The sequence below is a fragment of the Teleopsis dalmanni genome, chromosome 2 (genome assembly GCF_002237135.1).
Source record: "Teleopsis dalmanni isolate 2A chromosome 2, ASM223713v2, whole genome shotgun sequence".
Taxonomy (NCBI): domain Eukaryota; kingdom Metazoa; phylum Arthropoda; class Insecta; order Diptera; family Diopsidae; genus Teleopsis; species Teleopsis dalmanni.
In genome coordinates, this window is record NC_051847.1 from 216,771,655 (window position 1) to 216,796,701 (window position 25,047).

The 25,047-nt window shown below is 33.4% G+C and overlaps 2 protein-coding genes across 2 annotated transcripts; both read left to right on the forward strand.

Moving 5' to 3' along the window:
- The first annotated feature begins 2,002 nt into the window (after positions 1 to 2,002).
- On the forward strand, positions 2,003 to 3,433 carry LOC119680847. The gene is made up of 2 exons (XM_038093847.1): positions 2,003 to 2,884; positions 3,000 to 3,433. Exon 1 carries the CDS (start codon positions 2,094 to 2,096, stop codon positions 2,748 to 2,750), a length of 657 nt encoding a protein of 218 aa, XP_037949775.1. The 5' UTR covers positions 2,003 to 2,093; the 3' UTR covers positions 2,751 to 2,884; positions 3,000 to 3,433.
- A 1,757-nt stretch (positions 3,434 to 5,190) lies between these two features.
- LOC119684277 (dynein beta chain, ciliary) lies at positions 5,191 to 25,047 on the forward strand. Its single transcript, XM_038098285.1, has 25 exons — positions 5,191 to 5,285; positions 5,410 to 5,749; positions 8,117 to 8,293; positions 8,368 to 8,624; positions 8,982 to 9,321; positions 9,384 to 9,649; positions 9,708 to 10,275; positions 10,328 to 10,440; positions 10,565 to 10,856; positions 11,052 to 11,205; positions 11,271 to 11,764; positions 11,823 to 12,195; positions 12,255 to 12,532; positions 12,588 to 12,974; positions 13,034 to 13,198; positions 13,256 to 15,355; positions 15,418 to 15,750; positions 15,856 to 17,528; positions 17,625 to 17,844; positions 18,397 to 20,435; positions 20,494 to 20,632; positions 21,254 to 21,420; positions 21,498 to 24,260; positions 24,425 to 24,619; positions 24,900 to 25,047. Exons 2-25 carry the CDS (start codon positions 5,597 to 5,599, stop codon positions 24,997 to 24,999), a joined length of 13,746 nt encoding a protein of 4,581 aa, XP_037954213.1. The 5' UTR covers positions 5,191 to 5,285; positions 5,410 to 5,596; the 3' UTR covers positions 25,000 to 25,047.

A 25,047-nucleotide genomic window follows, 5' to 3' on the forward strand; every position in this document is an offset into this window, starting at 1 on the left:
TTTGTCTTATCTCTATAGACCCTTACTATATCAGAACTCCGTATCACTTATAATACCCAGATATAGATTTGTAAGTGCAACAAGTAAACATGTTAACATTTTGAAAATGTAACAAGATACAAAAAGTAGGGGAAAGTCGGTGAAAATACAGGGCCCTGATGATAATACTTTTATAGTGGTGTATATACTACACTATATATATATAAAATTACTGCAATTGTTATTCTATATTCTCATTTGTAAATTTTTTGGGAATCTTCTTCTAATTTCTCACTCCCACATTGCGTTTTTATTTCTGTTACATTGTCATCTCTACATACTGTCCTTACTGCTTGTAGAAAAAGAACATCGTTATTTGTTGACAATACGAAAATTGACAGACTTACCAACACCGCGTTATTGAATCTCAGAATCGTAACAGGCTCCTCGGTGAGGTATGCAGATCTAAGGTCAGTTATTGCTTAGTCTGATAAACTGCTAAACAATAATTCAGTCAAGCTGTAGAGGGGGTTTATTAAGAAACCTCGCAGTTAATAAAGAGTAAAAGTGCTTAAATGTACTAATACCCATGATTACTTATAAAATAACTTAAGCTGGACTTATTATACATTTAGTGGCATTAAAAAGTCTCCAACATGATTTAACTAAAATAATCCAGTCTTATTTGAAACACTATGCTGCAGTGGGACATACAGTGGGAACTGATGATGATGATGATTTTTTAGTATTTTATTATTTATTAGAATTCTTCTACTAAATTGAGTTCTACTATTAAATAAGTCTATAGGTTCTCAATGTTCATCCCAGTATTAGCGCCAGTTTACAGCACCAAAAAAGCGAAGTGTAAATAATAAAAAAATATCAGCTAACAATTAAAACGAAATGAGAAAATTTTATGTGGAGTAATCTCATAAATAATTTATAATAGATACCCCTGTTTAAAGTACTTTCAATGTTAAAATGAAGTGTTACCTAACTACACTAAAAGTAGTGAAAAGGAAAAAGCTACAATTTGTAATAAAAATGAGCAGAAAGAGGGAGGGGACATAAAGTCAGTTAAGATGCCTATAAAATTAACAATTTTTTAATGTATAATGTGATTTCTTCAACAACCATGGTTTCGATTTTAATTAATTCGTAATATTAAGGTTAAATTCGTATTCAAATTATGAAAACAATTATCGTACAGACTCTATTATTTCTGAATTATGATAATTGCTTTCGACGTCCTTGTTTAAACGGTAAAAACTATTTCGAAAAATTCAATGAGAAAACCAAAAATAGCAAAACTGAAACAATTTGTAATTCGAAACATTCAAGGTTAACACATTTTTATCAGGACATAAATGGAGCCCTTAAACAAATACAAAATGTCAACACCACCGAAGAAAGGACATTCCGGCAAATAAAAATGGTCGCACAGATTTATACGCTGATAAGCTTAGTCGAAATAAATTGTTATGACCTACATTAAGCGATTTTGGCTTATTAATTGTTTAAGAATTGAAATGAAAACGCGAGCGTTCGGAACGAAATTGGGTCAGATTTTGCCCAATTATTTATAGTTGCATTTTCCTGCAGAAATGAAATCTTAATCGACTGTGATTACGACAAACGAATTAAGTAGAAATTGTACATTCGACTGTGAATGGCAATAAATCTTGATATTATTTTTGTAATTCATTTGCCTAACAATTTGTCTTTCAGCTCATTCATTAAAGGAGCAATTGTTGGCATAGGTCCTGGCGCAGGAACGAAGCTGTGAATGATAATAGTGTTCGTTAAGTAAATTAAATGCAAGTTTTAAATATCGAACTTAAAATTTATTTTACTAATTTTTAAATCATTCTTAACAGTAAAAGACTACCCTCTGATCTTTATTTTATTACTTCATTTGCAGCCATACACTTAGATTCTCATATAATTTTATTTCAATCACTACACCAAAGCTTTATGTATAAGTTTGTCAATATGTATTTAAATTTTATTAAATCATAATTTAAAAAAAAAAATCAGTTACCAATTTTTCATCTAAATTGTGTGTTGAATTTACGCAAAATTTTCGGTATTTCTAAATTTCAAATACACTGAACATGTTTAAGAAATCCTCCGGTAGACGTAAATCACTGCGCAAGATGTCAACCAAAAGTAAACTTAGTCCTGACGTTGACACTGTTTTGGTACCACGCAATTCTCCGATAAATGCTGCACTGGGTCCACAACGAATTCCAAATACCAATGAACCAGTCTTTCCAACTAAATGTTGGCACTGTGAAAATATGGCAAAGAACTTTCTTTACCTAGAAAGTCTCATACGCGCCAATTTCAATGAGAAGTGCAAATGTCAGACTTGCAGTAACTCTCTAAAGTATCTGGAATTCGTTAATCGCAATATAAAGAAGTATTTTGGTAATTTCGATTCTATTGTTGAAGTTGCGAAGGCATTTCAGGGAGAAAGAACAGACGATTCTGAGGAACCCGTTGAAATTATAGTAAAGAAACCAGTTAAGTCTAAGAAAAGGGCCCGGAATAAGTCGGGGGAGAAGTCTACTAAGTCTACTAACGAAAATGTTGCCAGTAAGACAAAGAGTAAGAAAGAAGAAAAGAAATCATCTATCAAAAAATCGAAATCTATCAAAAAAGTGAATGTAAAAAATTCTACCTCTAAGGGAAAACCAAAAAAAAAAAATGTAACTCGCGTCGTGATTAAAACAGCTGTTCCCAACTCCAACACAACTATTCAACATTAAATTGACAAGCTTTATAAATGACGGTTGAGGGAAGTAACATCAACTGGCCAAAATGTTTCAAAAGAGCGAAGGAAATATTAGGAAATATGAGCTTGAATTTCCTCATAATTTAATAAGCGAGGTTTGCATTAAAAGTGAGTATACGGTTAAACTAATAACATTCCAAAAACTTGCCAAAAACTTGCAAGTGCAGACACAGAATGCATTTTTCATGAAATAAATTTATTTTAATAATTTTTCTTTTCTTAGACACTAACAAAATACATTTTAGCACAAACTTCAACTGATTTTCACCAAAAATAATTGATTGAACTAAGCCCTAAGTGACAAGGAAACAATTGCAATTACCTAAACAAGATATGATTATTTCAAAATCTTTTCGACATTTAATTTTATGCATACCACACGTGATAAGTTAAGTTGCTACTACAACGTTTGGAAAGCACTATATTAAGGAATCCAAAAACCACTATACCTTTACCAAAAACCACTAATAGTATTACTGTGAAATTATAAATTGAATACCTAAATGGAACATCTCTTAACTTTTTAACCAAGTACTGGGAGTAAATGCGTGGTTTATGTACTTATTAAAACGGAAGTGATTCAAATTGGACATGAAATTATATTAAAAATTACTAATCATTGTTAATTCTTTTAATTTGGACATAAATATATTTACTTATTCAACACAATTTATATATTTTTTTGGAACAAATTAAGTCTATGTTAATACATTCCATTCTACATGCATGTTTATCTGTAAGTTTCATCATACGATATATCAGATTCTCTATATCATATCATTAAAGCAATTTAATCGAATATAATCTTATATAAAAACTTTATCTTGGAGCAATCTAGTAGATATTATTTACAGGGAAACTAATTTATCGTTCTTCACTAAACGTCGTATCACAACAATGCTTAAGCTATCTCAAAGTATTAGTAGATGCCCTAGATGTTATCATTCAAACAACACAAAACCATCGAAAGTTAAAAATTTGGCATGTGCTATTTCTCTCGAACGTTGATAATCTACGCTTTCCTAGAGAAAAGTTGTGGCAAGAGTGTTGAGCTTATTTATGAGATCGATTACTAGATAAGTGCATTATGAATAGGTAGAACCTTCCAGAAATATGGTGGGTTCTACCTATATATTAGGACATCCTATCGCGCAAATCGAAGTTCACTTACAATATAAATAAAGTAGCATCGAAGTTGGTAGTCCAATTTCGAGAAATGGAAAAGTAAACAGAGAAATGGTTTTCTGCATATCACAGGTGTTCAAGGGACTTAAATGAGGTAAACAGCGCTTGTACCGCTCAATCTTTAGCGACAAATGTGATAACAGGCTTTTGAAAAATAAAGAAGCGTGATATCCAGTAATTGCCTGTTGCCACAACTGAACAATAATATCAGCGAAATTGCAGAACCATGATATCCCGAAGCGTTCAATATGTTTTTATCTTTAATCTGACATAAGTATTATTGGCGTTAAACGCAATAAGTAAAATTTATCGAGTTATCCCGGAGGCCCGTCTCCTAAGTTAATGTAGACAAATCAAGGCAAGTTCCAAAATTTATTAATTTCATTGGAAATCGAAGAAATTACTGATCTTGTTTCTTATCAATTGTAGGGTACCAGCAAATAAAATAAGCAGAAGTTTCTGTCTATATTTCAAAAAGTCGACAGGTATACCCTTAAGTTCTATTTTTGAAAAGTGGTGGTTAACAGAAACATGTACAGTTAAGAAACCAGTGATTTATTTGATTTCAAATCTATATAGACTGAAAAACTTGTCAGTTTTGTTGTTGACTCAACTAAGCTGATAGGACTACCTTGAGCCTTTACAACTGATCCAAGCATTTTTGAACAACATATATTTTATGTGTCTGAGTATTGATTTATTCTGACAGGCATATATTCAGATAAAAGATTTCGACTATTCCATTGCCATTCCATTGAAGTAATCGATTTTGCAGCTGATGTAAGGCATTGTATAAACATGTCATTTTGGAATATGAGAACGAATTTAGTTTGTCAGAAACTTGTTCCTTGTCGGAGTACCTTAGTGGGGTTACGAAGTGGCGAAGACAAAGCTTTAGACTAACAAGCCGTTTCATTGTCAGAGTTGCTGTAATAGATTCAAGCGGATTTGTATGATTTTAAGGCTGAAGTATTCACATTGTATCGCTAAATTTCTTGTTACAGTGTCTGAATTTTTAAATGGTCTGACCTTTGCTTTTTTATAATTTTGGTATATTTCTAATATCTTTAAGTAGAAGTTTCGTTAGTTTTTACATATCCTATCACTCTGCAGTTGATTTTACTGGGTTTAGCTTTATATTTCATATTAAGTCGAAGTTAACAAATAAAAATTCGAAAGTTTATAATTTAATTTCTTACTTTGAATACAAAAAAAAACTATTCTATATAGAGATTGTTCCAAATATTGCGTCTAAGAAAATACAACGAAAACATTGTGAAGGCTACTGATACTTTCATATATATAAACGAAAACAATAAAAAAGGTAAACTTCTTGTAAAGCTAATATATAATTATATCTTAAAAATATTTTTAAAGCGATTATATATATAAAACCGCGGATGTTAAAACGATTTAAAAGAAATTCAAGATATATTCATTTTTCACAGGGCAGGACCAAAACAGCAGGCTTTAAGAGCCTATGAAGAACAATTGAATTTATTGAATATCAAACGATCGTGTGATCTGCTAACGATTCCAGATTAACCTATAATATATAGGTTAAATCTGTTTTTTTTCTTTTTGTTTTTAAATATCTTTTTAGAATTGGTATTTTTCTTTAATTGATAAACCAAAATGGCCGATGATAAAGATGCAGAAAAGGTCCGCAAAGAAAAACTTCGTGAAAAAAATGAAAAACGTCAGGAGTTTCTGTGGAACTACATAATGAAGACAATGCGTTTGAAGCAGGAGAAGTGGAATAAAATGATAACGACAAATGAATTTAGGGTGGGTGAAAATATTTCTCTCATATATAATTAAAAACAAAATTTTTTTTAAAAAAAAACTTTTTTATGTATAATTTGACATTAAAATTCTGAATGATTATAAAACAGAATTTTATTCACATCATTTCAAATTATAAAACTGATTTTTAGTTTTATTGGCACATCACAACTGAACTCATAAAAATTAACAAGTTCCATAGAATTAGCCTGCTTAAAAGGTTTTCATTATTGTACATAAATACATATGCACTGTACATTGTTATGTAGTCATTTATTTATTTCAAAATATGCTAAATTGTGCCAAAAATTCCAATCATAACTGTTGGTTTACGGTTCTGTTTGCTTTTAATTACGTTGCGGTATTGGACACCTTTTGTGGGATGTGGTTTGGTTACTGCCTGTTTGACTCCATACAAAACTTTATTTCAAAATAGTTTTTATTGCCAAAGTTGACAGTGGCAGAATTGCCAAAATGCTTCAAATTTACATAACAATAACAGTATAACAAATATTATACAATGATCATTAAAATGATTTATTTTTATATCATTTGACACTATTTCCGTCGAATTCAACTTCATACTTCAGCTAATTATTGTATAGTTTAATTGCACTTCACAAAAAAATTGGAGTTAATAATTCAAAAAATAAAATATTAGTAAATATTATCAAAATCTTAATACAAACTTTGTAGGAGAGAAAAGAAGAGCACCTAAGAAATTGCAAAGACACTGCAACATCCTTGACAAAAATCAGTTAATTACATAAAAAATTTTAATACATAGAGCATTTTTTATAAATTTTCTTCTTCTTCGAATAGTGCACAAAAACCCCTCCACAATTCATTTTAGAACTACTCTGTAAAAGGCTCTGTTACATACTGCATTATAAGAGTATTGCGCAGAGTATAAGCACATTGTCGCTAATTCTTCAAGCCTTTGATGAGATTCCTGGGCAACACCTGCCCTGCTGATTTTATTCAAAGGTTTTCCGATCATTATGACTGCTTGACTCACGTAAAGTATTGCCCAGCTATTGTCATTTTTGTTTTCTGACTTGATATTCTATATCTGAATTGAATGCTTAATACTTCTAGTTTGTATATCCGTTTTGCTATATATCTATATATCTCGATATATCTTGCTAAACGTCTGAGGCAAATATTTATTCGTCTTTATAACAATTCCTTACATTTTTATGCTTTGCAGTCATATAGTAACGTCAATTTAACGTTACAATTAATCGAAGTCTCGTTTGAACAGCTATTTTACTGGATTTCCATATATGACTTAGAATGAAGAAACTAGGTTTTGTTTTGTACACAATATGAGTGCTGTTACAGTCTGCTAGGCTTCATTAACATGTATCGGGCTATATATGACATCTTGATAGAAAGATTTGTCAAAGCGCCGCTATATTCTCTAAACATTATAATTATTCCGTGGTGCATATTCCATAACCAGCCATTCATACATTTCTGTGTAGGCCACCTAACTAGATTACGTTGATGAGCTCTACTCGTCATCCGAATAATTCAGGTTTTCCAGATAACAGTAAAGTAGCTACTGAAGATCATCATGACTATCGAAAAATTCGGTATAATATCAAAGGCCAAAATAAATACTGTTGGATGCAGATTATAAATAGAGTTCATAATATCTTTTAAATGGCTTGCTCATATAATTTACTTTCACTCGTGACAACTCTGAGTATTTTAGAATCATCTACTGAATTTAAACTTTTTAATTCCAATCATATTCAATTGCAAGCAGCTCCTTTCTCAGGATATGTAATACCAGCTCTTCAAGAGTTTCTTTAAATTAATGTCCTTATTCATAGTTAGCTAATGAATCCATATTCAAACTAATAAAGAATTCTTAACTACATTAAAGAGCACAAAGTAATAATCAATTGAATGTGATTAGATATATAATTTATTTTCTATTTTAAATCATTTTATTCATATGTACATAAACTTTAAATTACTTTCAACTATTATAAGCAACTTTTTATAGTTTATTAGTTTAGGAAAACCCCAAAGACTCGAAATTTATAGTCGGACGAACGCATTGGGCAGAATGATATGGCATTTGCACCTGTGCATGATAATTTTATGAAAATTTTACGCGTTTCTATCTCTGAAAATAACATTTTACCAAATTTAAATGATAATACCTGCATTGTTGCATAAACCATTAAAATTGCATTGGTCACACATGTGTTCCAAATACAGATTTTACGAAATTCCATTGCAAACAATTTTAATTATTAAACCACAATTTTACTGTACAATAAATCACAACATAATTGCCTTAACATGAATTCTAAATGCGATAGAAATATTAAAATAGTCCTTTACGTTTTCCAGGATATTGTTAATGATTTCCTCAGTGATCCGTTTAACGAACGTATAATATTTTACTTGAATTCAGCATCCCTACTAGTGCCCAGTAACAGTTTTCCACTAAAGCCACGCAGTAAAATCGTCTATTTCATACGCACTGAGCTGCCCTCCGATTTGGAAGAGGAGGATATGAATGACAAAGTAAATTATAAATAATTATTTCATTATTATTTAGTCATTTAAAATTTATTAATTTATTAATTTTTTTCAATTAGCTAACGTATGGTGATGTTTTACATAATGTATTGGAAAACTTATCGGTGCTTTGTGACGAAGTCATCTTTCCGCTACTCAATAATCCAGCCAATCAAGATGGGTGGACTTCAGTTATTATTAATGATATGAAAACAGAAGCTCAGGACTTACGTAGTGGCATTGCACAAATGAAAGGACTTGTTATAAATCGCACCATACTCCCACTTCCGATTTGTATTGATGCTGTGATGGATGCAGCACCAAAAATTGCATTAGGGTAATTTCAAATTTTTACCTTATAAGGAATATATAATTGATTTCTTTTGTACGTTATTTTATCTGAAGTCCTACCGTTTTCCTATTTATAAATCTTTAATTCCATATATAAGTTTTCTATTCCAATTCTAATCATAATCTAAATGGATCACCATTTGGAATTTTATAATTCTATTTTTAATCATAAGCTTCTATATATAATCATCTTAAATCAAGAAATAATAGAAATCATGGAGAAAGCAAAAAATATTGTTATAGAAAATCAGTACTACAGCTTGAATATTATGTGTAGACGTTGCATAAACTGTAAGATACTTTTTAAAGTTTTAAAAAAAATTGTTTTTGCGTTATTTTTTAGTGATACATCAAAAATTAGTGATGTGGTAAAGCATTCCTTAGAGTTTATGGTTGTAAAATGGCTTGATTCGGTTGAAGATTTGGTTAACACGAAAGCAGATCAAAAAATTTTCAAAGGAGAGGAATATCCAAAACCAGAATCTTTATTTGCATTTTGGGATGCTCGTCTAGACAACTTGGAAAACTTGACAGATCAATTAGGTGACAAACGAATTAAAACTATTGGATTTGTTTTAGAAGCAATTAAATCAGTTTTTGAGACCACATTTCGAAAGATTGTAGAACTGGTTTTGGAAGCTTTAGAAGAGGCCAGGGATATCACTTGTTATTTAATGCCATTGGTAATTTATATAAAATAAAGTTTTATTTACTTTATATAATTTATAATATATTGTTCTTATAGAAAAAACTTATTGATAAATTTGAATCTGAGGATATGGATGAGAATCGAGAGAATATACGTCCTTTATTACTTACATTGGGCTTAGTATGGGGTTGGTCAAAATACTTTCATACCTTGGATAATATGACCTTAATGTTCAATTTGATGCATAATACAATTATTGAATGCTCTATACGCACAATTGAGCCTGACTCCATATTTCAAGGAGACATTGATGAAGCTTATCGAAAACTCACTTTAAATATAGAACACTTAGATTATTATAAGTAAGTTCATTGGCAAATCAAATTCAATGTGTGATAATAATACTAAAAAAAATTTTAGAAAAACGTACAATGATTGTCGTAGTTGCATTAAAATGTTCAAACTCAATACGAAATATAATTCCCAAGATTGGACATGGCATCCAAAGACCATATTCGAACGTTTTGATCGTTACATGGATCGCTTAAAACAATTACAAGATCTCTTTAACACTGGTCGAGATTTTACGAAGCTGGAAAAAGTAACCGTTGGCGGTTTAAAAGCACGTCAAATAAATTCTGCATTAGAGAAAATTTTAGAACAATACACGAACAACTATCGTGAATGGACCAACATTCAATATAATCCACTAGATCCTGATGCTGAGCATTCACTTTTTGATGCTGATTTTGCGGAATTTAATGCAAAAACCGATGACCTCGAACGAAAAATAGCATTTCAGTTTGAAAAAGCCCTTTGGGACTCACATGACTTAATGCTGTGTGGTACGTTACTTTTAAGGCCGATCATAAAAGAACAATTGGAACCTCATATGCATATACTGATAGATGACTTTGCCGAAGAGATCAAAGCGGTTAAAGTCGATTTCAATGAATTCAGGAGAGTATATCTAGCATCTGGATTCAAAGTAAGTTATTACAACTTAATATATATGTACTGAAACAATTATTTATAATTAGGGTTTATCTACGGATGGTTGCTTTCCTAAAGTCGCTGGTGCTATCTCCTTTTTGAGGAAACTGCGGCATAGAATAACTTGGATGTTTACCGACTATCAGCTTTATGAATTTCCGTACGTTAATTAAAATATTTTTAATTCTTAAATAATATATTTGAAACTTTAAATAATTATTATTAATTTAGTAATTAATATAATAAAATTTTAATAATTAAAATAAATATTTTATAATTTAAAGTATTTTCGATAACGATCATGGCCAACAGACCTTGCTTATCTACCAACAAATGCTGGATGAAATCGATGGTTTAATTGCAAAAATGCTTAAGGACTGGGAAGCATCTGTTGGAGCTAGCATTGATGAAGGCATCAATGAAACTCTCTTGAAAAGGGATGAAGACGGAAGAATTGTAGTTAACTTTACAGATGAACTAGAACTAACTTTAAAAAATATAAAAGTTTTACGTATAATGGAGTATGAAATACCGGAAGGAGTATTGGAGTTTGCAGCAAGAGCTGAAGAGTTCTGGGTATATAATAAATATGTGAAAAAAATTGTTAACAATATATACTTATATCTTAAATTTTTCAATATTCAATGTATTATTATTTCTCTCCAATATTTTCTAGTTAATTTTACTATGTAATCAACAATATATATATTTGTAACAATTTTACAATGAAATGTATTTAACACAATTTTTAAATATAATTTTTTCATGTAGGAAGCAAGAGTTAAACTTATGCGTATTGCCGAATGGTACAATGATATATACGATCGCGCTCAACCGGATGAAATGGCTCTAATAGAAGCAGAACTAAAAATATATGAAGCTTTGATGGAACCACTACTAGAGACTGTTACATGGGTATCATTCGGTTAGTTTATTTTGCTTTGAAAGCTTTAATACCTGTGATCATATAAATATTTTTTCTGTCCTAAGATCAAAGATACATAAATAGAAATCATCGTAAATTTGGTAATTTACATAAACGTCTTGTAAAGGCCCAAGGCAACTTAGATGAAATTAAACGTAGCATTAATTCTTGGGGAAAGGTTCCTTTATATCAACGCAAGGAGTTAAATCCTAAATTTTTGCTTGAAACGGATCCTCAAGAGGTAATTATGGCCAATCGTTCTGCAGAAGCACGAATAACACAAAAACTAATTGATTTATTAATGTATGAAAACTTGAAACTATTTCTTAATATTCCTAAACCTGATGATTTTATGAGTGATTTCGACGAAGAAGAGGAGGAAGAAGAAGAAGAGGAAACGCCTGCTAAGGAAGAAGACGACAAAAAGGGAAAAAAGAAGAAAAAAAAGGAGAAAGAAAAAGAGAAAGAAAAAGCAAAAGAGGTCAAAATAGAAGAACTATTAGCAATGGATTATGCATTGACTGATGAGGAACTTGAAGAGGAAGAGGAAGAAGAGAAGGTTAGAGATATCAATTTTGCTAAGCAAAATATATATTAAACTATTATATAATTTACAGATAATTACAATGCTCACCACATATGAATTACTCCAAACACTTTCTGAAGAAGAACGTGACCTATTTTATCAGTATCTACTTTATGTAGATGAAGTTATATGTGATGAATTGATGGACGCTGTTCTCACAAGCGTTTCATACGTTCGCATGGAAATTGACAATCGCTACGGGAATGATGCCCCAATTTTCGAAATCAGAATGGAATTACAGGAGCCAACAGTGTGTTATTTTTTAAACTTAGATGTTAATTCACCATATGGTTTCAATTTTCACGTTGAATCTTTATTGGAGGATATGGAGCTTATGAGTACAATGTTACAAAAAGTGGCGCAAGATCCACCAGAAGTGAATCCAGATATGGATGACTACAGAGGTATAAAGTCTAATTTCTTTTACGTATATGACTGTTGTTAACAACAAATTTTCTTTTAGATATCATACGCCAGAATGCAGAATTAGGTAGGCAAAAAACCGATATAATGAGCAAAGTGAAAATTGGTTTGCAAGCAATAAAAACATACACTAAAAAGTTTATGGACTTTGCATATATTTGGATTTGGGATAAGCAATTATACTTAGCGGAATGTAAAAAGTATGGACGTCCCCTAACTGTAGCAGAACGTGAAAGTGAGTTAGAAGGAAGAAATGATATGGGATTGAAACCACTAAAGGATGACCAAAACCCTCCATTGAGTATATATAAGGAGCAGGTAAAGTTAACACCAAAAATATATAAGACACACTTAAAGATAATTCAAATTTTAGCTTGATAAATTTATTGCTTTGGATGAAAAGATTCAGACATGGGAAAGTTACCATGATTTCAATGTTTGGTTACGCTTGAATTTAAAGGGCTTTAAGGGGGGCGTACTAAATGAAGTAGCCAAATGGATAAGTGTTTTCAAAACCGACCTTATTGACAGAGTTAAAAACTCATTAAAAGAACTTGAGGACTTTTGTGCCGAAGCAAATGATGCGATGAAAATTGAATTACAAAAAGATGACTTCGATGGACTTCTTAAAATTCTTTCTGTTCTTAACACAATTAACGAGAAACAATATTTTTATGATTCAATGTTCGATCCACTACGTGAAATTGTCGAAATGCTTAAAGGGTACAACTATGAGTTCAAGGACACAGTGATCGCACAGGTAACTTTATTGCAAAGAACTATTTAATTCAATGTTATTTAACCTGACAGTATTTTTAGTTAAACGAATTACCTGAAGTTTGGAATAAAGTCAAAAAACAAGCTGCCATTACCAAACAATTAATAGCACCCATTCAAAGCTATCAAGTCGACTTAATTGAAAAGCGCATCATATTATGCGATAACATGGCAAATACTTATCGAAAGAAGTTTCTTAAAAAGAAGGTATATATTCAATTAAATTCTTTTTTAATTGAAATAAACAACTTAAATAATTTTTAGTTTTTCCGTGCCAAATGTGAAAACCCATATGAACTTATCGATGAAGCTGATGCTGAAATTATAGTTTTAGAGGAACGTCAAAAACAGCTCAAAGAATCCGCTAATCTATTTTCGTTACAAGGTCCTGATCCATCCAAAATAGAACGATGCCGCCGTGACTTACAACTACTGAAAATTATGTGGGATTTTGCTATTACAATTTCATCAACTATTGATGATTGGAAACGCACACCTTGGAAACAAATTGATGTCGAGGGTTTAGATCAAGAATGTAAAAAATTCGGTAAGGAACTTCGCGGCTTAGATAAAGAGATGCGGGGCTGGGAGCCATACATTGCTGCTGAAGCCTCTTTAAAGAATCTTATGACTTCATTGCGTGCTATCACAGAACTGCAAAATCCAGCTATACGCGACCGTCACTGGGCAGAACTTGTGCAAACTACGCAAGTTAAATTTAAACTGGAACCTACTACAACTTTAAAAGAACTAATCGATTTGAACTTACACAACTTCGAAGAAGAAGTCAAAAATATTGTTGACAAATCTGTCAAAGAGCAAGCAATGGAAAAAATATTAAAAGACTTACAAAACACTTGGGCGACAATGGAATTCCAAAACGAAGTTCATGAACGATCAGGCTTGAAATTGTTAAAGGCAACAGAAGAAATGATCGAAACACTAGAAGATCATCAAGTACAGTTGCAAAATATGGCTTCATCCAAATACATAGGGTATTTCCAGCAGGAAGTTAACAGTTGGCAAATGAAACTTTCTAATGCAGATCAAATTATAGGTTCTTGGTTTGAAGTTCAACGAAAATGGCAATATTTGGAAAGCATATTCATTGGTTCAGAAGATATACGCTCACAGCTGCCAGAGGATTCAAAACGGTTTGATGGCATTGATCGGGACTTCAAACAACTTTTAAACCAAATGAATGCTGATCGCAATGTTGTTCGTTCAACGAATAGACCAGGCAGTAAGTTATACGATCAGCTTGAAGCTCTACTCAAGCAACTAATGTTGTGTGAAAAAGCATTAAATGATTATTTGGAAACTAAAAGGTTGGCATATCCCCGTTTCTATTTCGTTTCTTCTGCCGATTTATTAGATATATTGTCGAATGGCAACAACCCAAAGATGGTATGCAGACATCTAACTAAACTGTATGATTCGCTTGGAAAACTTAATTTTCTAGCGGGTACTAAAATGGGTATCGGTATGGTGGCTAAAGAACTCGAAGAGTTTGTTCCATTTTTACAGAATTGTGATTGCTCTGGGAAAGTGGAAGTTTGGCTCAATCGTGTCACTGACAAAATGCGAGAAACTCTACGGGATCAGTTTCGCCGAGCCGTCATTGCTTACGAAGGTAAAGCACGTCATGTGTGGATATTTGAATGGCCTGCACAACCTGCTTTAGTGTCAACTCAAATTTGGTGGACCACAGAAACTAATGAAGCTTTTTCCAAAGTACAGCAACGTTATGAAAATGCTATTAAAGACTTCAACAAAAAGCAAGTGACACAACTGAATAATCTCATTACACTGCTACTAAGTGATCTAACAGCTGCAGAACGACAAAAAATCATGACGGTGTGCACTATTGATGTGCACAGTCGTGACGTCGTTGCCAAGATCATAGCTCAAAAAGTGGAAGTCGCAACAGCATTTCAATGGCAAAGTCAGCTGCGTCATCGTTGGGATCAGAAGTACGATGACTGCTTTGCCAACATATGTGATGCACAGTTTAAGTACGATTACGAATATTTAGGTAATACACCACGTTTGGTTATTACTCCATTAACCGATCGTTGCTACATAACACTGACACAGTCGTTGCATTTAGTGATGGGTGGTGCACCGGCTGGACCAGCCGGTACAGGAAAAACTGAAACTACCAAGGATCTGGGTCGTGCTCTAGGAATGATGGTTTATGTATTTAACTGCTCAGAACAAATGGACTACAAATCTTGTGGTAACATACATAAGGGATTATCACAGACTGGCGCTTGGGGTTGTTTTGATGAATTTAATCGCATTTCAGTGGAAGTGCTATCTGTTGTGGCGGTACAAGTAAAGTGTATTCAAGATGCTATTAAGGTATGTAGTGTTTGCTTATATATGAAAGCAGGTTTTATATATTTGACAACTTATTATTGTAGGCTAAAAAAATAATGTTCAATTTTCTCGGGGAACTCATTGTTTTACGTCCAACCGTTGGTATGTTTATAACCATGAATCCTGGCTATGCCGGACGCGCAGAATTGCCAGAAAATCTAAAAGCTTTGTATCGTCCGTGTGCTATGGTTGTGCCTGATTTTGCATTGATTTGTGAAATTATGTTGGTTGCTGAAGGTTTCCAGGAGGCACGTTTATTAGCACGCAAATTTATTACACTTTATACGCTGTGCAAAGAATTATTGTCGAAACAGGATCACTACGATTGGGGCTTAAGAGCTATTAAATCCGTACTTGTCGTAGCAGGTGCCTTAAGGGTAAGTACTAAAGACTGTATTTGATTGCATTAACTGTACTTAATTTTTAAAATAACATCTTTCTTGAATAAAATGTTTTAATCAAACTACTTCTATTTTTTAAAGCGCGACGATCGTCAACGTCCCGAAGATCAAGTACTTATGCGTGCTCTACGTGATTTTAATATCCCAAAAATTGTAACAGATGATGTTCCAGTATTTATGGGTTTAATTGGAGACTTATTCCCCGCTTTAGATGTCCCGCGAAAACGTAATCCGGAATTTGAATCCACTATTAAGAAGTCCGCACTAGACTTACGACTACAGCCTGAAGATGGCTTCATACTAAAAATTGTACAGCTCGAAGAATTATTTGCAGTACGTCACTCTGTATTTATCATTGGTTTTGCTGGTACTGGTAAATCTGAAGTTTGGAAAACTTTAAATAAAACATATCAAAACCAAAAACGGAAGCCACATTATAATGATCTGAATCCTAAAGCTGTGACTAATGATGAACTGTTCGGTATAGTGAACCCATCTACAAGAGAGTGGAAAGATGGACTCTTTTCCATAATAATGCGTGATCAAGCTAACTTGGGTGGTACTGGTCCGAAGTGGATAGTTTTGGATGGTGACATCGATCCAATGTGGATTGAAAGTTTAAACACCGTAATGGATGATAATAAAGTATTGACATTGGCAAGTAATGAGCGCATCGCACTAACAAAAGAAATGCGACTTCTATTCGAAATTGCAAATCTAAGAACTGCAACACCGGCTACAGTTTCACGTGCTGGAATTTTGTATATTAATCCACAAGATTTAGGCTGGAGCCCATTTATCAGATCCTGGCTAAATACACGCACAAATCAAAGTGAAATGTCTACTTTAAATGTGCTTTTTGATAAATATATACCACCAATGCTAGATGTGTTTAGATTGCGGTTAAAAAAAATTACGCCCATATCCGATATAGCTATGCTGCAGATGACATGCTTCCTGCTCAATTGCATGTTGATACCACAAAATGTGCCTTCCGATTGTCCAAAAGATTGGTATGAGATTTATTTTGTTTTCTGTCTTATTTGGGGGTTCGGTTCAACATTATTTCAAGATCAAATTATCGATTGGCGTAATGAATTTAGTAAATGGTTTTCAAATGAATTCAAAACAGTGAAATTCCCTCCTGGCGGTAACATTTTCTCATATTACGTTGATCATGAAACAAAGGCTTTCTTGCCCTGGACAAATTTGGTTCCATCATTCGAGTTAGATCCTGATGTGCCACTACAATCCAATCTTGTACATACATCCGAAACTACACGTTTGCGTTATTTCGTGGATATATTAATTGCCGACGATCATCCAATTATGTTAATTGGTGCTGCCGGTTCTGGAAAAACTATTATAATGAATTTCAAATTAAACGCTTTACCAACAGATAAATATGCTATTACTAATGTACCATTTAACTTCTATACCACTTCGGAAATGTTACAACGTATTTTAGAGAAGCCACTTGAAAAGAAAGCTGGACGAAATTATGGACCACAAGGTAGCAAACGTATGCTATATTTCGTGGATGATATGAATATGCCAGAAGTGGATAAATACTATACAGTACAACCTCATACATTAATACGTCAGTTTATGGATTATCGTCATTGGTATGATCGCGTAAAAATGACTTTACGTGATATACATAACTGTCAATTTGTGTCCTGCATGAACCCATCGGCTGGCTCATTTACAATAAATCCTAGGTTGCAGAGGCATTTCTGCTCATTTGCTGTCAAGTAAGTTAATATTGTATCTGCAATAAAAGTGATGCGTAATATATATAAATATATACGTATATTATTCTATTTAATACTACAATTTTTTATTTGCAGTCAACCGAGTGCAGATGCCTTGTTCCATATTTTAAATTCAATATTATCACAACATTTGGATAATCATATACATAAATTCGACAAACATGTTAAAAATATGTGCGAAACCTTGGTGCTTACGGCAATTGCACTCCATCAAAAAGTTGCTGCCACATTTCTGCCAACTGCCATCAAATTTCATTACAATTTTAATTTACGTGATATTTCAAACATATTTACGGTAAATATATACAAACAAAATATAAAGAATAAAATAAGTTCAGAAAATATAACACATCCTTTGTCCTACATATATATAACCAGATTGTCTTGAAGTCTTGAAGAAAACTTTTTTGCACAATAACTTAACCTATTCTTCAAATAACATTATGTGTCCCCAACTAACCACAACTCATTCACTTAGCAACGAATTCAAATATCCTTTACTACACATAACCATACAGACATGTTTCATATAGACTCACTTTCATATAGTTACAATTGTACGAGTATCTATCTACTGGAGGTCTCTTATAATTGCTTGCCAATGCAAACTACCGCTATGACTACAGCAATTAACACAGTTATGTACCATACCTATACGACAGATACACTGAAGCTTCTTTTACTCTAACGCATCCAACTTATACACTGAAATATTCTGGAAATTTAATCAACCCTCTAGCAGATACCTTCCTAATCGTTTCTTATGGCAGCTCAGCTTATCTGCATTCCCTAACATGATATTTATTTTACTTAATTTATTTTTTTTATTTATATAATTTTATTACAGGGTGTTTTATATGCAAATCATGAGACTTGTCCAAATCAGAATCAACTTTTGCGCTTGTGGACACACGAATGCAACCGTGTGTATGGTGATAAATTAGTTGATCAGTCAGATATATCGACATACAATAAACTTATAATGGATATGGTACGTAAAGGTGTGGAAGGCTATACTGAGGATATTGTATTCAATAAGCCCCATATATACTGTCATTTCGCAAAAGGTTTATCAGACAGTAAATATATGTCCATATCAGATTGGGACCGTTTAAATAAACTGCTTGTTGAGGCACAAGAGCGATATAATGATTTTGTTGGTGCTATGAATTTGGTGCTGTTTGAAGACGCCATGTCACATGTGTGTCGCATTAGCCGTATAGTGGAGTCTACTCGAGGCTATGCTTTATTGATTGGTGTAGGCGGTTCTGGTAAGCAGTCACTTACTCGCTTAGCAGCCTTTATTGCCGGACTAGATGTATTTCAAATACAACTAACAAAGGATTATAGCGTTAATGATCTTAAATCTAATATTGCTACCTTGTATATGAAATGTGGCGTTAAAACTAGTCCTTGTTGCTTTTTAATGACTGATTCTGAAGTGGCCAGAGAACAATTCTTGGTTTTGGTTAATGATTTACTGGCATCCGGAGAAATACATGAACTGTTTCCAGATGATGAAATTGAGAACATTGTCAATGCAGTACGTAATGAAGTTAAGCAATTGGGTATTTATGATTCACGTGAAAATTGTTGGAAGTATTTTATTGAGAAGGTGCGGGGATTGTTAAAGGTAGTATTGTGCTTTTCCCCAGTAGGAACGACTTTGCGTGTACGTGCACGTAAATTTCCGTCACTAGTAAATTGCACAACTATTGATTGGTTCCACGAATGGCCTAAAAATGCTCTCGAGTCTGTATCGCAAAGATTCTTATCAGAAATACCCGTGCTACCCAAAGCTTTAGCAGCACCTATTTCAAAATTCATGGCCTATGTACATAAAACTGTTAACGATATATCGGTCACATATTTTCTTAACGACAAACGTTACAACTATACCACACCTAAATCTTTCTTAGAGCTGATTAGTTTGTTTAGCAAGCTATTAAGGGAAAAAGTAAAAGCCAATCAAGAAAGACGTACCCGTTTGGAAAATGGTCTTATTAAGTTGGCTAGCTGCTCAAAAGAAGTTGATCTTTTGCAAGACGTTTTAAAAGTGCAAGAAGTTGAACTGAAGAAGAAAAATCAAGAAGCAGATAATTTAATTATAGTGGTAGGTGCTGAAAACGAAAAAGTTTCCAAAGAACGCGCTTATGCTAGTAAAGAGGAAAAGAATGTACGTCAAATTGAAGAGGACGTAACTGCAAAGGCTAAAGTATGTGAAGAGGATTTTCGTAAAGCCATGCCAGCACTAATAGCCGCACAAGAAGCGCTGAACACCCTCAATAAAAACAATTTAACAGAATTGAAGTCCTTTGGTTCACCACCTGAGGCTGTTGTCAATGTATGTTCAGCAGTATTGGTTCTATTTGCACCAAAAGGCAAAATACCAAAAGATCGTAGCTGGAAAGCGTGTCGTGTAATTATGGGAAACGTTGACAAATTCCTTGGAGATTTAGTTAATTATGATAAAAAACATATACATCCTGATGTTATAAAGGCTTTAACGCCATATGTCAGTGATCCAGACTTCAACCCAGAAAAAATCATGTCAAAGTCAGCAGCTGCAGCTGGCTTGTGCTCGTGGGTTATAAATATTAATCGCTTCTATGAAGTGTACTTAATTGTCGAGCCCAAAGAAAGAGCACTTGCTGATGCTGAGCGTGAATTAAGAGAGGCACGAGAAAAGCTTCAATCCTTAAATGCACAACTGACTGAACTTGAAGAACAATTAAATGTATTACAAACGCAATATGATGAAGCTTTGGCTAGAAAACAAAAGTGTCAAGATGAAGCTGATAAAACAGCCTTTACCATTGATATAGCCAACAGATTGATCAATGGTTTAGCATCCGAGAAAATACGTTGGAATGATTCTGTACAAAAGTAATAAATACAATTATTTTTAAATGGTAATTTTATAACAGTTTGTATATACTTTCAGCCTTAAGACAAGTCAAATAACACTACCTGGAGATATACTTCTGATATCATGTTTTATATCGTATGTGGGTTGCTTTACTCGCAGTTATCGCGTTGAACTACAAAACAAAATGTGGAAACCAACCTTTAAAGCCAGTGAAGTAAGTATTTATCAAAGAGTTCTTTATATGGAATTTTGTCGATGTAAAAATGATAAAATTATATATATAACATCCTTAAAATAGTCACCTCCATTTAATTGTAGTATTCAACACAAAATTGTTCTTCTAGTAAAGAAGCTAGTCTAATATCCCAATGTACAATTCAATCATAGTATTGGCAGCCATTATCTAATAGATCGATTAGGAGCTTTGCTCAATGACAACTAACATAGATGTGTCTCTGAAAATCAGAAGTGTCTGTCCGATAACGCAAATACAGAAACTAAAATTGAACTTTCAAAGCAGCTTGCGTTTCTCGAAATTGTAGACTGGTAGTAAGCCCATGTGAATGCTCAAAATGAGCCTCGTATTCTTCCATCTACCATCAAGTGTCCTTCAATTCTTTTTATTTCACTTCAGAGATATCTAAGAAAATACGTAAATTTAACAGATTATATGACTGTTTTCTATGAAACTAAATTTTATATTGTCTTCTTACACAGTTGATACGATCTTATTTTGAATACTTTTACTTATTTATGGCGCACTCCACGTACTTATTATTTGAATTATTAGTTAAATGTGTCAGTTAATAATATTAACCACTGATTAATTATTTAGCCAAAAATTCCTTCAACTGAGGGCAGTGATCCATTTGACATGATTTGTGATGATGCTCAAATCGCTGAATGGAATAATCAAGGCCTGCCAAGTGATCGGATGTCTTCAGAAAACGCAGCAATTCTAGTACAGTCAGACCGTTATCCACTAATGATAGATCCGCAATTGTAAGCTATTTTAAAATCATAACAGGAATATCACACTCTGATCAGATACTAACTTTTTTTTTTGTAAATTATAACAGGCAAGGGATTAAGTGGGTCAAGCAGAAATACTCACACAATTTGGTGGTGTTACGTCTAACGCAGAAAGGTTATTTGGATAACATTGAAAAAGCCGTACGAAGTGGCAACGTATTATTAATTGAAAACATTGGTGAAAACGTAGACGCTGTACTTAATCCACTTTTGGGTCGTATGCTTATAAAGAAAGGCACTTGTTTAAAGCTAGGTGACAAAGAAATCGATTTCAATCCCAAATTTCGTTTAATATTACACACTAAACTGGCAAACCCACACTACAAACCTGAAATGCAAGCGCAATGTACGTTAATTAATTTTACTGTCACTCGTGATGGCTTAGAGGATCAACTTTTGGCCGAAGTAGTCAAAGCTGAACGTCCAGATTTGGAACAATTACGTACGCGCTTAACACAACAACAAAATCAGTATAAAATCACATTGAAATTTCTTGAAGATGATCTCTTGCAGCGTCTATCGTCCGCAGGTGAAAACGTTTTAGAGGACGTAACGCTTGTTATGAACTTAGAAAAAACTAAGAAAACTGCCGATGAAACTGAAATCAAAGTGGCTGAAGCTAAGGTTACTGCTGCTCAAATTGATGCCGCCCGTGAATCTTACCGTCCAGCTTCGGAGCGCGCTTCAATCATTTATTTTATACTAAATGATTTGTTTAAGATTAATCCAATCTATCAGTTTTCGTTAAAGGCATTCACTGTTGTATTTGCAAATGCCATGGCGCGTGCTGAACAAAGTGAAAAACTAAAGGAGCGTGTGGAAAATCTTATTGACTCCATTACTTATTGCAGTTTTATGTATACTTCACGTGGATTATTTGAACAGGACAAACTCATATTCCTTACACAGATGACTGTACAAATTCTGGTGAATGCAGGAGAAGTTGAGCCAAACGAACTAGATTTTCTACTACGTTTCCCCTACATGCCAAATGTCACATCCAACTTTTCATTTATTACAAATGTTGGTTGGGGTGGAATACGTGCTTTAAGTAATATTCCAGTCTTCAAGGGACTTGATAAAGATATTGAAGGATCCAATAAACGTTGGAAAAAATTCGTTGACTCAGAGTGTCCAGAGCGAGAAAAATTTCCAGGAGAATGGAAATCAAAGACTCCTGTTCAAAGACTTTGCATAATGAGATGCATACGTCCTGATCGCATGTCATACGCAGTTCAAGTTTTTATTGAGGAGCGGCTTGGCTCTAAATATATTGATGCACGCTCAGTAGATTTTGCTAAGACTTTTGAAGAGAGTTCACCCGAAACACATATATTTTTCGTTCTCTCTCCTGGTGTAGATCCGCTTAAAGATGTTGAAAAACTAGGCAAGCAACTGGGGTATACCGGTGATCATGAAAACTTTCATAGCGTCTCTCTGGGTCAGGGACAAGAAGTTGTTGCCGAAAATGCTATTGATGTGGCATCTGAGAAAGGCCATTGGGTTATTTTACAAAATATACATTTGGTTGCACGTTGGTTGCCAACATTAGAAAAGAAAATTGAAGCATCATTAATAAATGTACATCCCAATTATCGCTTGTTTCTAAGTGCGGAACCAGCTGCGGATCCAGCATTTCATATATTACCGCAAGGTATCCTCGAGTCGGCTATTAAAATTGTTAATGAACCTCCCACAGGCATGCAGGCAAACATACATAAAGCTTTAGATAATTTCAATGAAGAAACACTAGAAATGTGTTCGAAAGAAACCGAATTTAAGGCCATTTTGTTCTCACTTTGTTATTTTCATGCTGTTGTAGCTGAACGTCGTAAATTTGGTGCACAAGGTTGGAACCGTGTGTATCCATTTAATGTGGGTGATTTAACTATTTCTGTATATGTGCTTTACAATTATTTAGAAGCAAACAGCAGAGTACCTTGGGAAGACTTACGTTACCTGTTTGGTGAAATTATGTACGGTGGACATATAACTGATGATTGGGATCGTCGTTTATGCCGCACATATTTGGAAGAATTTATGAAACCAGAATTAATAGATGGTGAATTGGAGTACTGTCCAGGTTTTTCAGCACCTGGTATTTTGAAATATAATGGGTACCATGAATATATTGATGAAAATTTGCCTACTGAAAATCCAAACTTGTATGGATTACATTTAAATGCTGAAATTGGCTTTCTAACAACAGTGTCCGCACGCCTCTTTCGCATTGTATTCGAATTGCAGCCTCGTATGAGTGGTGGTGATACAGGAGGTGGAGAGTCAATGTCTCAAGATGACGTTGTTAAATCTATACTTGAGGACCTTTTAGACAAAGTGCCACAGCCATTCAATATACTCGAATTAATGGGTCGTGTAGAGGATCGTAATCCATATATTATCGTGGCATTCCAGGAATGTGAACGTATGAATATGCTTATGGGTGAAATTAAACGATCTCTGCATGAGTTGGAATTGGGTCTAAAAGGTGAATTGACGATTTCATCACATATGGAAACATTAATGCAAGCATTGTTTATGGATAGTGTTCCTGAACAATGGACCAAGTTAGCTTACCCTAGTTTATTGGGTCTACAATCATGGTTTGCGGATTTATTGTTACGCTTGCGTGAACTGGAAGGATGGGTTGCTGATTTTCGCATGCCCTCATCTGTTTGGTTAGGTGGATTCTTCAATCCACAAAGCTTCCTCACTGCCATTATGCAGCAAACAGCACGTAAAAATGAATGGCCACTTGATCGCATGTGCTTAAATTGTGATGTGACCAAAAAATACAAGGAAGAAATAAAGTAAGTAACAAAGAGAACGTAAACTTTTCCAATTTTTTGAGAACATAGATCGCACATAATACTTTATAATTTCAAAATACATTAGTAAAAATCCGTTTTAAAAAAAATTAATATACAGCTATTACTATAGATTAAAACAATATACACATCCTCTATTTATTTAGTTCCGCACCACGTGAAGGATCTTATGTTAATGGCTTGTATATGGAAGGAGCAAGATGGGATAGCAAATTCGGCACAATAGCTGATTCCTTCTTGAAGGAATTATTCCCCGCTATACCTGTCATTTACATAAAAGCCGTTACGCAAGATAAACAGGATACTAAAAACATTTATGAATGCCCGGTCTACAAAATTCGGTACGTATTATTATTATATTATTAAATTCATATTGTACATTCATTGGGCTAGCAAATGTTTAAGAAATGTTTATAAATATGTCTTGGATTACTTTTTATATGTAACAATAGATCGATTTTTTAAATACACACTTTAGCAAAAAAAACTCTCATTACTTAAAAACTAAGGGGTTTAAAAGATGGAAATATAATAATGTTTTTTTGAATTCTTCATTTTACTTTTTTTGCGATAATTTATCAGACTCCATAAGCGTAAATAAATCTTCTGATATATTTTTAGCATGCGAGGTCCCACCTTCGTATGGACTTTCAACCTTAAAACCAAGGAACGGGCATCTAAATGGACTTTGGCTGGCGTTTGCATATTACTGCAACCTTAATATATTTTGTATTGCTTTTTTATTGTTTTAATTTTTTCTATATTTTGT